The sequence below is a fragment of the Pristis pectinata genome, chromosome 11 (genome assembly GCF_009764475.1).
Source record: "Pristis pectinata isolate sPriPec2 chromosome 11, sPriPec2.1.pri, whole genome shotgun sequence".
In the NCBI taxonomy this organism is placed as follows: domain Eukaryota; kingdom Metazoa; phylum Chordata; class Chondrichthyes; order Rhinopristiformes; family Pristidae; genus Pristis; species Pristis pectinata.
The window spans coordinates 1,421,403-1,432,891 of NC_067415.1; the positions used below are offsets into that span (position 1 = coordinate 1,421,403).

Sequence of the window (11,489 nt, forward strand, 5' to 3'; positions counted from 1 at the left end):
AGTGCACTGGTTGTTGGCCTATTCCACTGGACCCAGACCTGAATACAAGGAAAGGAAGTTGAATCCATACCTCATGCATCTTTAGTTTTTTTTAAGAATCCTGGCTTTGCTCAAAATATTTCACCAAAGATATATTCTAAATATTTAGAAGCTCCCTCTTTCTTGCTCCATCATTCTCCCTTATAAACATTTACACGTTTTGTGCCTTAACTTGAGTCCACCCAGAGTAGATTCTCTTCAAGGCTTTTGGTTGAAAATTTACAATGGTGCCATGCTACCAGAACAGTGGTGCTGAAATAAAGAGCTATAACCTCTTTCCCCACGTTTCACATTTACTTGGTTTTCAAAGCAGTCTAAACAATGCACTAATATATTGCTTTTAACAAAGATGTTCCACAACACTTCATTGTCATAATTCCAAACCACAGAAGATGCTAATGAAGAGGAGGTATCTGAAGGGTGACCAAGAGCTTGCTGGGTTTTGAGAGGAGAGAGAAGTAATTGCAAAGAGAATTAGGAAGGGAATTCCACAAATATGGGGCCAAAAACCAAAAGCACAGGGGACAGGACAGGGTCAGAGAAACAAAGGGTCTGAATGGCTGAAGAGAGGATCTTGGGGCTGGAGTAGGGAGAGGGGTGAGGAAATAAGGGATTTAAATAAGCTGATGAAAATTCTAAAACAAAAGGCACTGGTTAACAACGTTGATGGACAGTCTTAACTGGGACAAACACAGCCAACTTTTGGATGAGCTGATATTTCTGTAAGGAGTCATTACCTAGCACAAGAGGTTCCCACTTTACATCATTCTCCTTAAATTGAAACTCTGCTCCTTGAGCATTTCCTACAGTTCAAAGAAACCACAGCAGAAACGTTCCATAAATGAAATAAAAATGAGAAGTAGCGTGGATCCAGTATAGTCCAAAGGATTGAACATTTTCTCAAACTTTACATGACAAAAAATCACTAATAAGTTAAAAAGCAAAAAAAAAGACTGTAGAAATCTGGAATACTCACCAGGTCAGGCAGCCTCTGCACAAAGCGAGCTTAAGTTTCAAACTGAAATGTTTTCGTCAGAACTAGTTTTTGGTTCTCTATCACCACAGATGCTGCCTGACCTGTTAAGTATTTCTTGCATTCTCTGTTTCAATATGAAACAAGGCTTTGTTGTTGGAATTCACAATTAGTATTTTTATAGCTCCTATACATAAAACATGTGACAAAATGAAACACAGGCATCTTAAAGCTTAAGGACCTTGGCAGCTGAAGGCAGCCACTATTCACACTGCAATTCAATTCAGTGATGCAAGAACTTGAGAATAGAGATCTGAGTGTTGCAAGGCCACTTAGAGACAGGAAGGGCAGTGCTATGGAAGGATTTGAAAACAAGGATGAGAACATTAAAAATGTATCATTGCTTAATTGCAAGTCAGCAAAGATCATCAAGTGCAAGAATGATGTACATGAATTGGCATGAATTAGATAAAGAGCAGTGACTTCAAGTTTATGGAGAGCAGTATGAAGGCACCAGGCCAGAAATGGGTTGGAACAGCTGTCCAGAAATAACAAAAGCAAGGACAAGGGTTGAGGCAGCAAATGAATTTGTCCAAAACCCTTTTGAACCCTAGGCCCACGCTACTGAAAGATAGATTTTCTGATATACAGTGAATCCAGGACTCGCCAAAGTATTTTACAGCCTCTCTCACTTCAGTCAGTACCCTCCCCAACCTCATGCGATTTTAAGTACTTATAATGTGAGGAAACATATATACACACATCTTTTAGGAAAAATAGAGAGAGAAAAAACTAAACATGAAGTAAATGTTGGAAGAAATCCTGTTATGCAGGTTTATAAAACACGGTACAAAAACCAATCAGGAAGACAAAGGTACGATGGCCCTTAATGCATGGGGGCTGTTGGAAGTTTTTTTGTGATTGTATGTGGATTTCATGAGACCTCAGTTGGACACAGTGGTCTCTGTCCCTGGAGAATGATATACTTGCCTTGGAGACAATGCATCATAGTTTTATCTATAATGAAGGGGTCATCCTGAGAAGAGATGTGGCAAGATTAGTTTACACTCACTAGTGTTTAAAAGAATGAAGTGATCTCAAGATGTGTGGGTACCTCAGAGGGTCATAGATGCTGCGTTGTTAAGTATGTTCAAGGATCCACAAGCTCTAGAAATCCATTGAACCTTTAACCTTCTGTGGAAAAGTGTGGTTGAAGATCAAGACCTCAAACCTAGCAAGTTCTTTACTTGCAAACAGTATCTCCACCACACTACATTCTTCTGAAAAATTGGCTAACTACAAATGTACCTCAAAGCACTGGAGATGTACCATCAAAATGCTCCAAATCCACTAACCATCTCCAAACCAACTAACATTTCCAGCACCAAGCCCCCAGTAACACTCAGTCAACCCCTAAGGGCAAGGTACGTTGCTTGGATTCCTAACACTAGACACACTATTCTAAGCTCAGCCATGGTGAAAAAATAGCCAGGTGACAGGAAACAATTTTAGGATGCTCTCAGGCCTCCTTGAGAAAATGTAACATCCCCACCAAGAGTTCAGGAGTCAGGAAGTTATGCTGCAGCTTTATAAACTTTAGTTAGACTCGATCTGGAGTACTGCATTCAGTTCTGGTCACCCCATTAATAGGAAGGATGTCGAGGCTTTGGAGAGGGTGCAGAAGAGGTTTACCAAGATGCTGCCTGAATTAGAGGGCACATACCATGAGGATAGGTTGAAAAACTTGGGTTGTTCTCTCTGGAGCAGCGGAGGTTGAGAGGAGATCTGATAGAGGTTTATAAGATGAGAGGCATGCATAGAGTAAACAGTCAGTAACTATTTCCCAGGGTCGAAATGTTGAATATTAGACAGCATGCATTTAAGGTGAGGGAGGAAAGTTCAAAGGAGATCTGCAGGGCAAGTTTTTTCTATACAGAGTGGTGGGTGCCTGGAATGCACTGCCAGGGCTGGTGTGGAGGCAAATACGACAGGGGCGTTCAAGCTCTTAGATAGGCACACGAATGTGAGGGAAATGGTAGGATAAGGACATTGTGTAGGCAGAAGGGATTAGTTTAGTTGGGCATTTTATTACTAATGTAATTGTGTGCCAAGGGGCTGTTCCTGTGCTGTACTGTTCTATGCTCTATGTTCTAATTCACGGGATGCTCTGTCTCATAACTTCTCAAAATGGAGGAGGAGCAATTAGGACAGCAGAGAGAAACTTGTGTCCCTTCGTTGAGAACACACAGAAGCCCAGCTTAATCTGTGCAAGAAGTCCACTATTACCCACTCGCCTGTCAAACACCTCCTTACCCACCTTTTGCACAGTCTGCAGGCCCCATATCAACTTGGGATGGAACATGAAACCCATCATACTGGAATGGAAGCAAGTCCTTCTCAACCCCAAGGAATTGACTAAGATAGCAAAGGCTTTTGGAGCCTAGGACTTTTTTTTTTGAGTCCAACTCTAACAATGTGGAAATAGAAAGACAACTGTGAGAAACAGGCCTTAACATCCATTTGAACAATGGGGTTTGCAGAATACCAGATGTTAAAATTATGAAAGGATGGGCCAGAGTAGGCAGAAGCACATTTGATTTCACGTGCTGAGGGTTCTAAACCAAGGGCCCATTAACATCAGTTTAACACAAAAGGGCAGGCAAGATCTCACTTGTACGGTGAGTGTTTGGAAGAGAAACGATGCCAACTTCAGGTTAGACTAAAGGACTGGATACAAGACTGCAAGAGCTGGACGGGTAAATATGATTAGGAAAAGTAAACATAAATGGCTGGGTGAATAGTCTGTTTCACATTATAGCCTGTGTTTCTATGGAACATTCTATCATTCTTCTAGAACAGGTATCAGCAAAGTGGGCAGAAACCACTTCAGAAACATAGTGAGTTAACTACTAGTGCGTAAAGTCCATGATACAGCAAAGAAACAGGCCCTTCGGCCCAACTCGTCCATGCCAACCAAGATGCCAACCTAAGTTAGTTCCATTTGCCTGTGTTTGGCCCACATCCCTCTAAACCTTTCCTATCCATGGACCTGTCCAATGTCTTTTAAATGTTGTTATTGTATCTAATTCAATTGCTTTTTCTGGCAGCTTGTTCCATATACCCACCGCCCTCTGCATGAAGAATTGTCCCTCAGCTTCCTTTTTCAACCTTTCCCCTCCCACCTCAAACCAATGCCCTCGAGTTTTTGATTCCCTTTCCCTGGAGAAAAAGACTGTGCACATTCACCCCATCTATGCCCCTCAAGATTTTATACACCTCTAAGATCACCCCTCATTCTCCTATGCTCCAAAGAATAAAGTCCCAACTTCTCCCTATAACTTGGGCCCTTGAGTCCTGGCAACATTCTCCTAAATCTTCTTTGTGCCCTTTCCCGCTTAATGAGGTCTTTCCTATAATAGGGTAACCAAAAAAAATACACAATACTCAAAGTGCGGCCTCACCGACATCTTGTACAACTGCAATACAACAGCCCAACTGCTATATTCAATGCCCTGACTGAAGGCCAGTGTGCCAAAACCCTTCTTCACCACCCTGTCTACCTATGCTGCCACTTTCAGGGAACCATGTACTTGTACTCCTCGGTCCCCTGTTCCACAACACTCCCCTACCATACACTATGAAAGTCCTATCTTAGTTTGACTTCTCAAAATGCACCACTTTGCTATTCCTCGGCTCAGTTACCCAGCTGATCGAGATCCCCCTTTAAGTTTTGATAACCTTTTTCACTGTCTATGTTACCACCTATTTTAGTATCAACTACGAACTTACTAACCATGCCTTGTACACTCTCATCCAAATTGTTTGTAAAAATGATAAAACAATTGGCTCAGCAGTGATGCCAATGGCACACCACTGGTCACGGGCCTCCAGTCCGAGAAAGGACCTTCTACTTCTACACTCTGCTTCCTACCATCAAGCCAGTTGTGTATCCACAGCCACCTTTCGCTGGATCCCATGCAATCTAATCTTCCAGACTAGCCTTCCATGTGGGGTCTTGTCAAAGGCCTTGCTTAAGTCCATGTAGACAATGTCCACTGCCCTAGCCTCATCAAAAAATCTGGATCAGGAGGGGGAGTTCCAGGGCCCTAGATCTGCCAATCTGAGTGATGTCTCTGTCTTTTCCCAGATCAGGCAGTTCCACCTTCACTCCTCATCCTACATCTGGTTCCTGGTTCTCTTCCTGGTGGAGTCCATCCTCGCCCAGCAGTACCATACTAGTTACTGCTTCAAAAAAAAACAGATTTGTGAGACATGATTTCCCACACACAAAGTTGTGCTGACTATCCTTAATCAGACCTCGTTTATCCAAATGCAGGTAAATCCTGCCTCTCAGAATTCCCTCCAGTAACTTACCCACCACTGATGTCAGGCTCCCCAACCTGTAGTTCCCTGGCTTATCTTTGCTGCCTTTCTTAAATAATGGAACAACATTAGCCACATCCAGTCTACAAATGATACAAATAACTCTGCAATAGCCTCTACAACTTCTTCCTTTCTCGAGGTCCGAGGTTGCACTTGGTCAGGCCCTGGGGATTTATCCACCTTAACGTGCTATAAGACTGCCAACATCTCCTCTTTGCTAGTCAAGTTTACTGTTGTCATAGGCATACATACACAGGGTACAAATGCCATGAAAATTAGCTTTCTGCAGGGGCAGCACAGAACATTACAAGACGAGGACAAACATAAGTTAACAAATTTAAATTATACATAAATTACACATAACTTACGTGTGCAAAATAAACATAACACTAGTGCAAGTGTGAGAGAGGAAAAAATAGTCCTTCATATTTGGTCCAAGACATCGGAGCACATTTGCCTCAGTTCCTTAGCTTCCATGATCTTCTCCACAGCAAAAATGAGAAACAATCATTAAAAATCTCACCCATCTCCTGTGGCTCTAAACACAGATGGCCATGCTGATCTTTAAGGGGACTTATTTGCTCCCTAGCCACCTCTTAATATACCTGTAGAATCTCTTGGGACTTTCCTTAATCTTGGCTGCCAGATTCATCCAATGCCATCTTTTTGTCCTGATTTCCCTCAAGTGTACTCCTACACTTCTTGCACTCACCAAGCCAATTTGTTTGATCCTGACTGCCTAAACCTGATGTATGCCTCCTTTTTCCTGACCAGAGCCTTCATATTTCTCATCAAACAAGGTTCCCTGAACATGCCAACCTTGCTCTGTACCCTAACAGGAACATATTGCCCCGAACTTTTGATATCACACTTTTAAAAGCCTCCAACTTGCCAGCCATCCCTTTACCTGCCAACGACAGTCTCAACCTAATCAACCTCTGCAAGTTCCTGCCTAAACCCTCCCAAGAAGCACTAGCAAATCTATGTCACTGGAAAATGAAGCAGCAGTTCCACATTTTCTACCACTGTAGTGAAAGCCCTGAATATCTCATACAAAAGCCTCAGTTCAAATTCCATCACAGCTATGTAATTTGAAAGGAACTAATAAATCCAGAATTAAAGCTATGTGTTTGCATGGATGACACTACTGTCAGATTGTCGTAAAAAATCATCTTGTTCACTGACAAGTCCCCTTTGACTCTCACTAACTTTTACCGATGCACCATCGAAAGCACCCTATCTGGATGTATCATGGCTTGGTACGGCAACTGCTCTGCCCAGGACCGCAAGAAGCTGCAGAGAGTTGTGGACACAGCCCAGTGCATCACGGACACCAGCCTTCCCTCCTTGGACTCTGTCTTTACCTCTCGTTGCCTTGGTGTAGCAGCCGGCATAATCAAAGACCCCACCCACCTTTCCTCTTCCATCGGGTAGAAGATACAGGAGCCTGAGGGCATGTACCACCAGATTTAAGGATAGCTTCTACCCCACCGTGATAAGACTATTGAACGGTTCCCTTATACGATGAGATGGACTATGACCTCACGATCTACCTTGTTGTGACCTTGCACCTTACTGCACTGCACTTTCTCTGTAGCTGTGACACTTTACTCTGTACTGTTATTGTTTTTCCTGTACTACATCAATGCACTTTGTACTAACTCAATGTAACTGCACTGTGTAATGAATTGACCTGTACAATTGGTTTGTAAGACAAGCTTTTCACTGTACCTCAGTACAAGTGAAAATAATAAACCAATACATTCTGCAGGAAACCTGCCCTTGTTGGCTGCTCTGGGTTACACAAGGCTCCAGGCCCACTCATGTGATTGACTTGCAACTCACCTCTGAAATACCCTTGCAAGACACTTGGTTCAGAGGCAATTAGGCCAATCCTGGCTTAGCCAGCCACATCCATACCTCATGATTGAAAAGTAATCAAGGCAATTTGAGTGTTTGGCCAACAAACCTGAAAGCTGCACACCAAAAAACAGCCGAGAAATGCTGGCTTTTACAGGGAAAGTATAATAAAGTGGAACAATAAAGAAATGGTGATGTACTGCAGAATCTGAATTGGTTTATTATTGTCACATGTACCGAGGGGAGAAGAGGAAATGTCCAGGTTGGGAGGGGTCTTTGATTACACAATATCTACATAACATCACTGGAATCTGCAGCTCAGGAAGGATAATGAACTGATAAGAAATAGTGTGCACAGATTCACTGGGATTTAGTTGATTATGGAAGATAAGGCAGTCTTCAGTGCAAATAAACTGCGAATTACTACAAAGCAAGACCCAATAGCAGCTGAGGCACACTAGGGCAACAATGGAGCCTTCACAGACACAGGTTCTGTTCTTCAGATCCTTGGGGCATTTGGAATAGTCCTAGGGAAGGAGAGAACTATGCAGGCCACAACATTTCTAAAGTGCATTCAGGATAACTTTTTAAAGCCAGCATTAGCAAGCCCAACTAAATGGGAGGGAACAATTCTGGATTTAGTTTATGGGAATAGCTAAGCAGCTGGAAGGAGCATCAGTGGGAGAGCATTTGTCGTAGTGATCAAAATTCAGTCAGATCTGGCATAATTATGGAAAAGGGCAAAATCCATTTTACTAATCAAGTCATAGTCTGTTCCATCATTTCATAAAATCATGCCAATGCTCTCACTCAACTCCATCCACATTATCTCTTCAGCATCCAGGATCCGTTTCACTCAGCGTTGAATATACTCAGTGCCTGAATATGCAAAACCCTTCAGTAGAGAATTCCAAAGGTTCAAACTGCTCTAAGAAATTCCTCCTGTTGCCTCCTAATCCCAAGATTAGGAATGATTCCTCTCTCTCATCTTCTCAGCCAGAGGAACCATACACCCAGCATTCACTCTGCCAATCCCATTGAGAACTGAGTACATTTCAATGAAATATTCTAAACATTCAAATCAGAGCCAAACAGCCCAAGGAACGTTAGAACATGGAAAAAGGCACCTGGAAGAGAGGCGGGTAAAGAAAATAAATCAAGTTTTGAAAATTATGAAATAATTTCAGAGCTTGAATAGTGAAATATTTATTGTACTGATCAGGAAACCGAGGATCCTCAACAGGAGAGTATGGGCAAGGTTCGAAGGAATTTTGCAGCTGGTTAAACATGGAATGCCAATGCCATTGTCTGTGATGGAGATAAAAGCAGAATTTATAAGGAAACTGGCAAGTATTCAAAAAGAAGAATGTAACATGTTAGAGCTTATAAGAGCAGACAGCATGGTTGGAAAAGCAAGCACAAAAGAACAATAAATTAATACACAGCCTCCCCTAAACCTCAAGAAATTACTTTGTGCGTAGACTGAGCATTCCAAGTCTTTACTTGCAGTGTGGACTGCAGTAAACAGATTCTTGCACCAAGCAAAGGGTGCAGCAGCTACTCCTTCACCATGACAACAGGGTGTGCACTGTATGTAGCACAGCAATGATCAGTTATGTATATACACAAGACTGGTGCATGCAGTGCAGGCTCCTTTCGAACTGCATTATTTAAATTCTCCCCACATATCCAGAACCGTCCACGAACGCCACCCAGAATTCTGACTACAAACTCAGGAACATCAAGAGCAACTGCAGCACCTGATCATAAACATACAAATCTTCCCTATACAAACCCAATCAGGACTTGCTGGTTTTGCATTCCATCACAGTGACATGTTATTTTAGATCAGATTCGTTTATTGTCAACACACCAGGTACAATGAAATTCCTTGTTCACATGAAGCTCACGAAGTAAACAGTACACAGGGTAATAATAAGTACAACAGTGAGCGCAAAACAGCAGATTGGTGCAAAGGCAGTAATGCAATCTGAAGCAGTGCAAAAACTAAAGTGACAATAGTGGAATAACCAAAGAGGTCAAATTAAGAGATTCAGAATGTGGCAGCAGCACCAGGAAGGGGGTGTGAAAGAGGTGACTGGTTCAGGAGTCTGATAGAGTGGGGAAGAAGCTGTCAACCTCAGATTTGCTACATTTTTATGGCAATATATGGCAAATTACAAACATCTTTTTTGTTCAACTCTCCAACTATTTGTAAGATTAAGAATACACAGCACTCTCTGGGAGTAGAGTCATGGAGTTGTACAGCATAGAAACCACAGTATCCTGCCTACTTACACCAATCCCACCTGCCTGCATTAATTGCATATCCCTCTATGCCTTACTCATTCAAGTACCTATCCAGGTACCTTTTAAATGCTGTTGCTGTTCCTGCCTGCACCACCTCCTCTAGTCAGCTCATTCCAGATACCAGAGCTACATTCCAGAGTAGCTCAGCTATGCATTGATTTGGGAACCTTATAATAGCATACTGGCAATCAATCAGAAATATCAGACAAAACCCAGGTAATTCATACACACCTTGTCATGGGTACTGCTTAATCCCAGCTATATACTCACCCTGACCCTAGATTTTGTTTTATCTCAGGTACACCTTGAAACTGGATGCTACTCAATTCCAAGTTTATTTCCATCCTAACACTGGGTATTGGTCCACTGAGGGTACATATCTGGGTACTGCTCTATCCTGAGTATGTACACCACCCTAACTCAGAGTATTCCTCCATCATGGACGTACACTTATTCTGTCACCAGTTACTACCCTATCCTGGATCTGTACCCATCCTGACCTGGGGCACTGATTTATCCTGGTTATACACCCTGCACACTACCTTGTCTCAGATATATACCCACCCTGATTCTGGGTATTGCCTTGTCCCAGGTATACAGCCACCCTGACATCCTGTGTCTATGCTCAGTTTGACACGGAGTGCTGCCCTATCTCAGGTATATATCCACTCTGGCCCCAAGTACTGCCCTGTCCTGAGTACACACCCACCCTTACCCTGGCTAAAGTATCACCACAAGCAAATACCCACCCCGACCCCAGGCACTGCTCTGCCCTGGGTAAATACCCAGCCTGACCCTCAGTAGTTCACTACCCCAGGAAAAGACCCACCCCAGGTACTGCCCTACCCCAGGAAAATACCACCCTGACCACAGACACTGCACTCCCCCGGGTAGTTACCCACCCTGTACCCAGGCACTGCCACACCCGAGGTAAATACCACCCTGGCCCCGGGTACTGCACCAGACCAGGTCAACACCCGCCCTGACCTACTGTGTTGCCGCGGCTAATTACCCCCCGAGCCCAGGTAAACCCCCTCCTTGACCGGCGGTACAGACCCGCCCTAACCCCGGGTTCTGCGCTACCCCCCCCCCCCCCCCCCACCGGCGCTCGGTGCCCGGGCCTCTGGCGGCTGCGCTCGGTGCCCGGGCCTCGGGCGCCGGCCTCCCCCGCTGGGCCCTCACCTGCAACGGCCGCCTCCTCCAGCGTGGCCCCGCTCCACCTCAGCAGCGTTGCGCAGAGCAGCCAAGCGATGAGGGCGGCGCCGGCCTCCATGGCGGGTGTGCGGGCTGGGCTGGGCTGGGTCCCGGTGTCCCGGTGTCCGGCGGGCGGGCGGCTCCGGTTCTCCGCGTCTCCCGCCGCCTCAGGCCGCTGCGCTCGAGCTGCGCTGGGCCCCGCCCCCTTCCCGGCCGCACGGTCTGCGCACGCGCGGGCGGCCGCCTCCCCGCGCAGACCCCGGGCGACTGCGCCTGCGCCTGCTCTGCGGGGGTGGGCGTGGCGTTCGGCCCACGTGTGTGTGTGACGGTTGGAACCGGTGCCGCCGCCATATTTGTTACAGGCAAGAGCGGGTGCCAGGACTGGCGGCAGGGATGATGATCCCCGCCCCGCACAGTGGGTGCAAGAGGTAGACATCACCCCCACTGTGCCAGAAACTGTGAAGATTTTACATTAAAAACCTAATGAAAAACTGGCCTAAAACATGAATAACTAAAAACTGCAGAGTCAGGAAACCTGAAATAGAAACAGAAAATGTGCTGAACACTGCACGGGTCGGCCAGCGTCTGTGGAGAGATGAACAGAGCTTCAGGTCATTGACTGGAGGTCCTGGTTCACAAATGTGGGGTCCAAGTCCTTAGCTTAACACAAGTGGAAAGGCTGGTAAAGAAGGCGCATGGCACGTCTCCTAAAAGTCAGGAAGCCACGCTG

At 44.9% G+C, this 11,489-nt stretch overlaps 1 protein-coding gene across 2 annotated transcripts in view; it reads right to left on the minus strand.

Moving 5' to 3' along the window:
• The window catches only part of stim1b (stromal interaction molecule 1b), a 142,308-nt gene extending 131,305 nt beyond the window's left edge, over window positions 1–11,003 (minus strand). For both annotated transcript variants that reach the window (XM_052025838.1, XM_052025837.1), the window contains exon 1: window positions 10,748–11,003. In XM_052025838.1, coding sequence (XP_051881798.1) covers window positions 10,748–10,838 — 91 coding nt within the window. In that variant the 5' untranslated portion in view covers window positions 10,839–11,003. The remainder of the gene's footprint in view (window positions 1–10,747) is intronic.
• Between the last annotated feature and the right edge of the window lie 486 nt (window positions 11,004–11,489).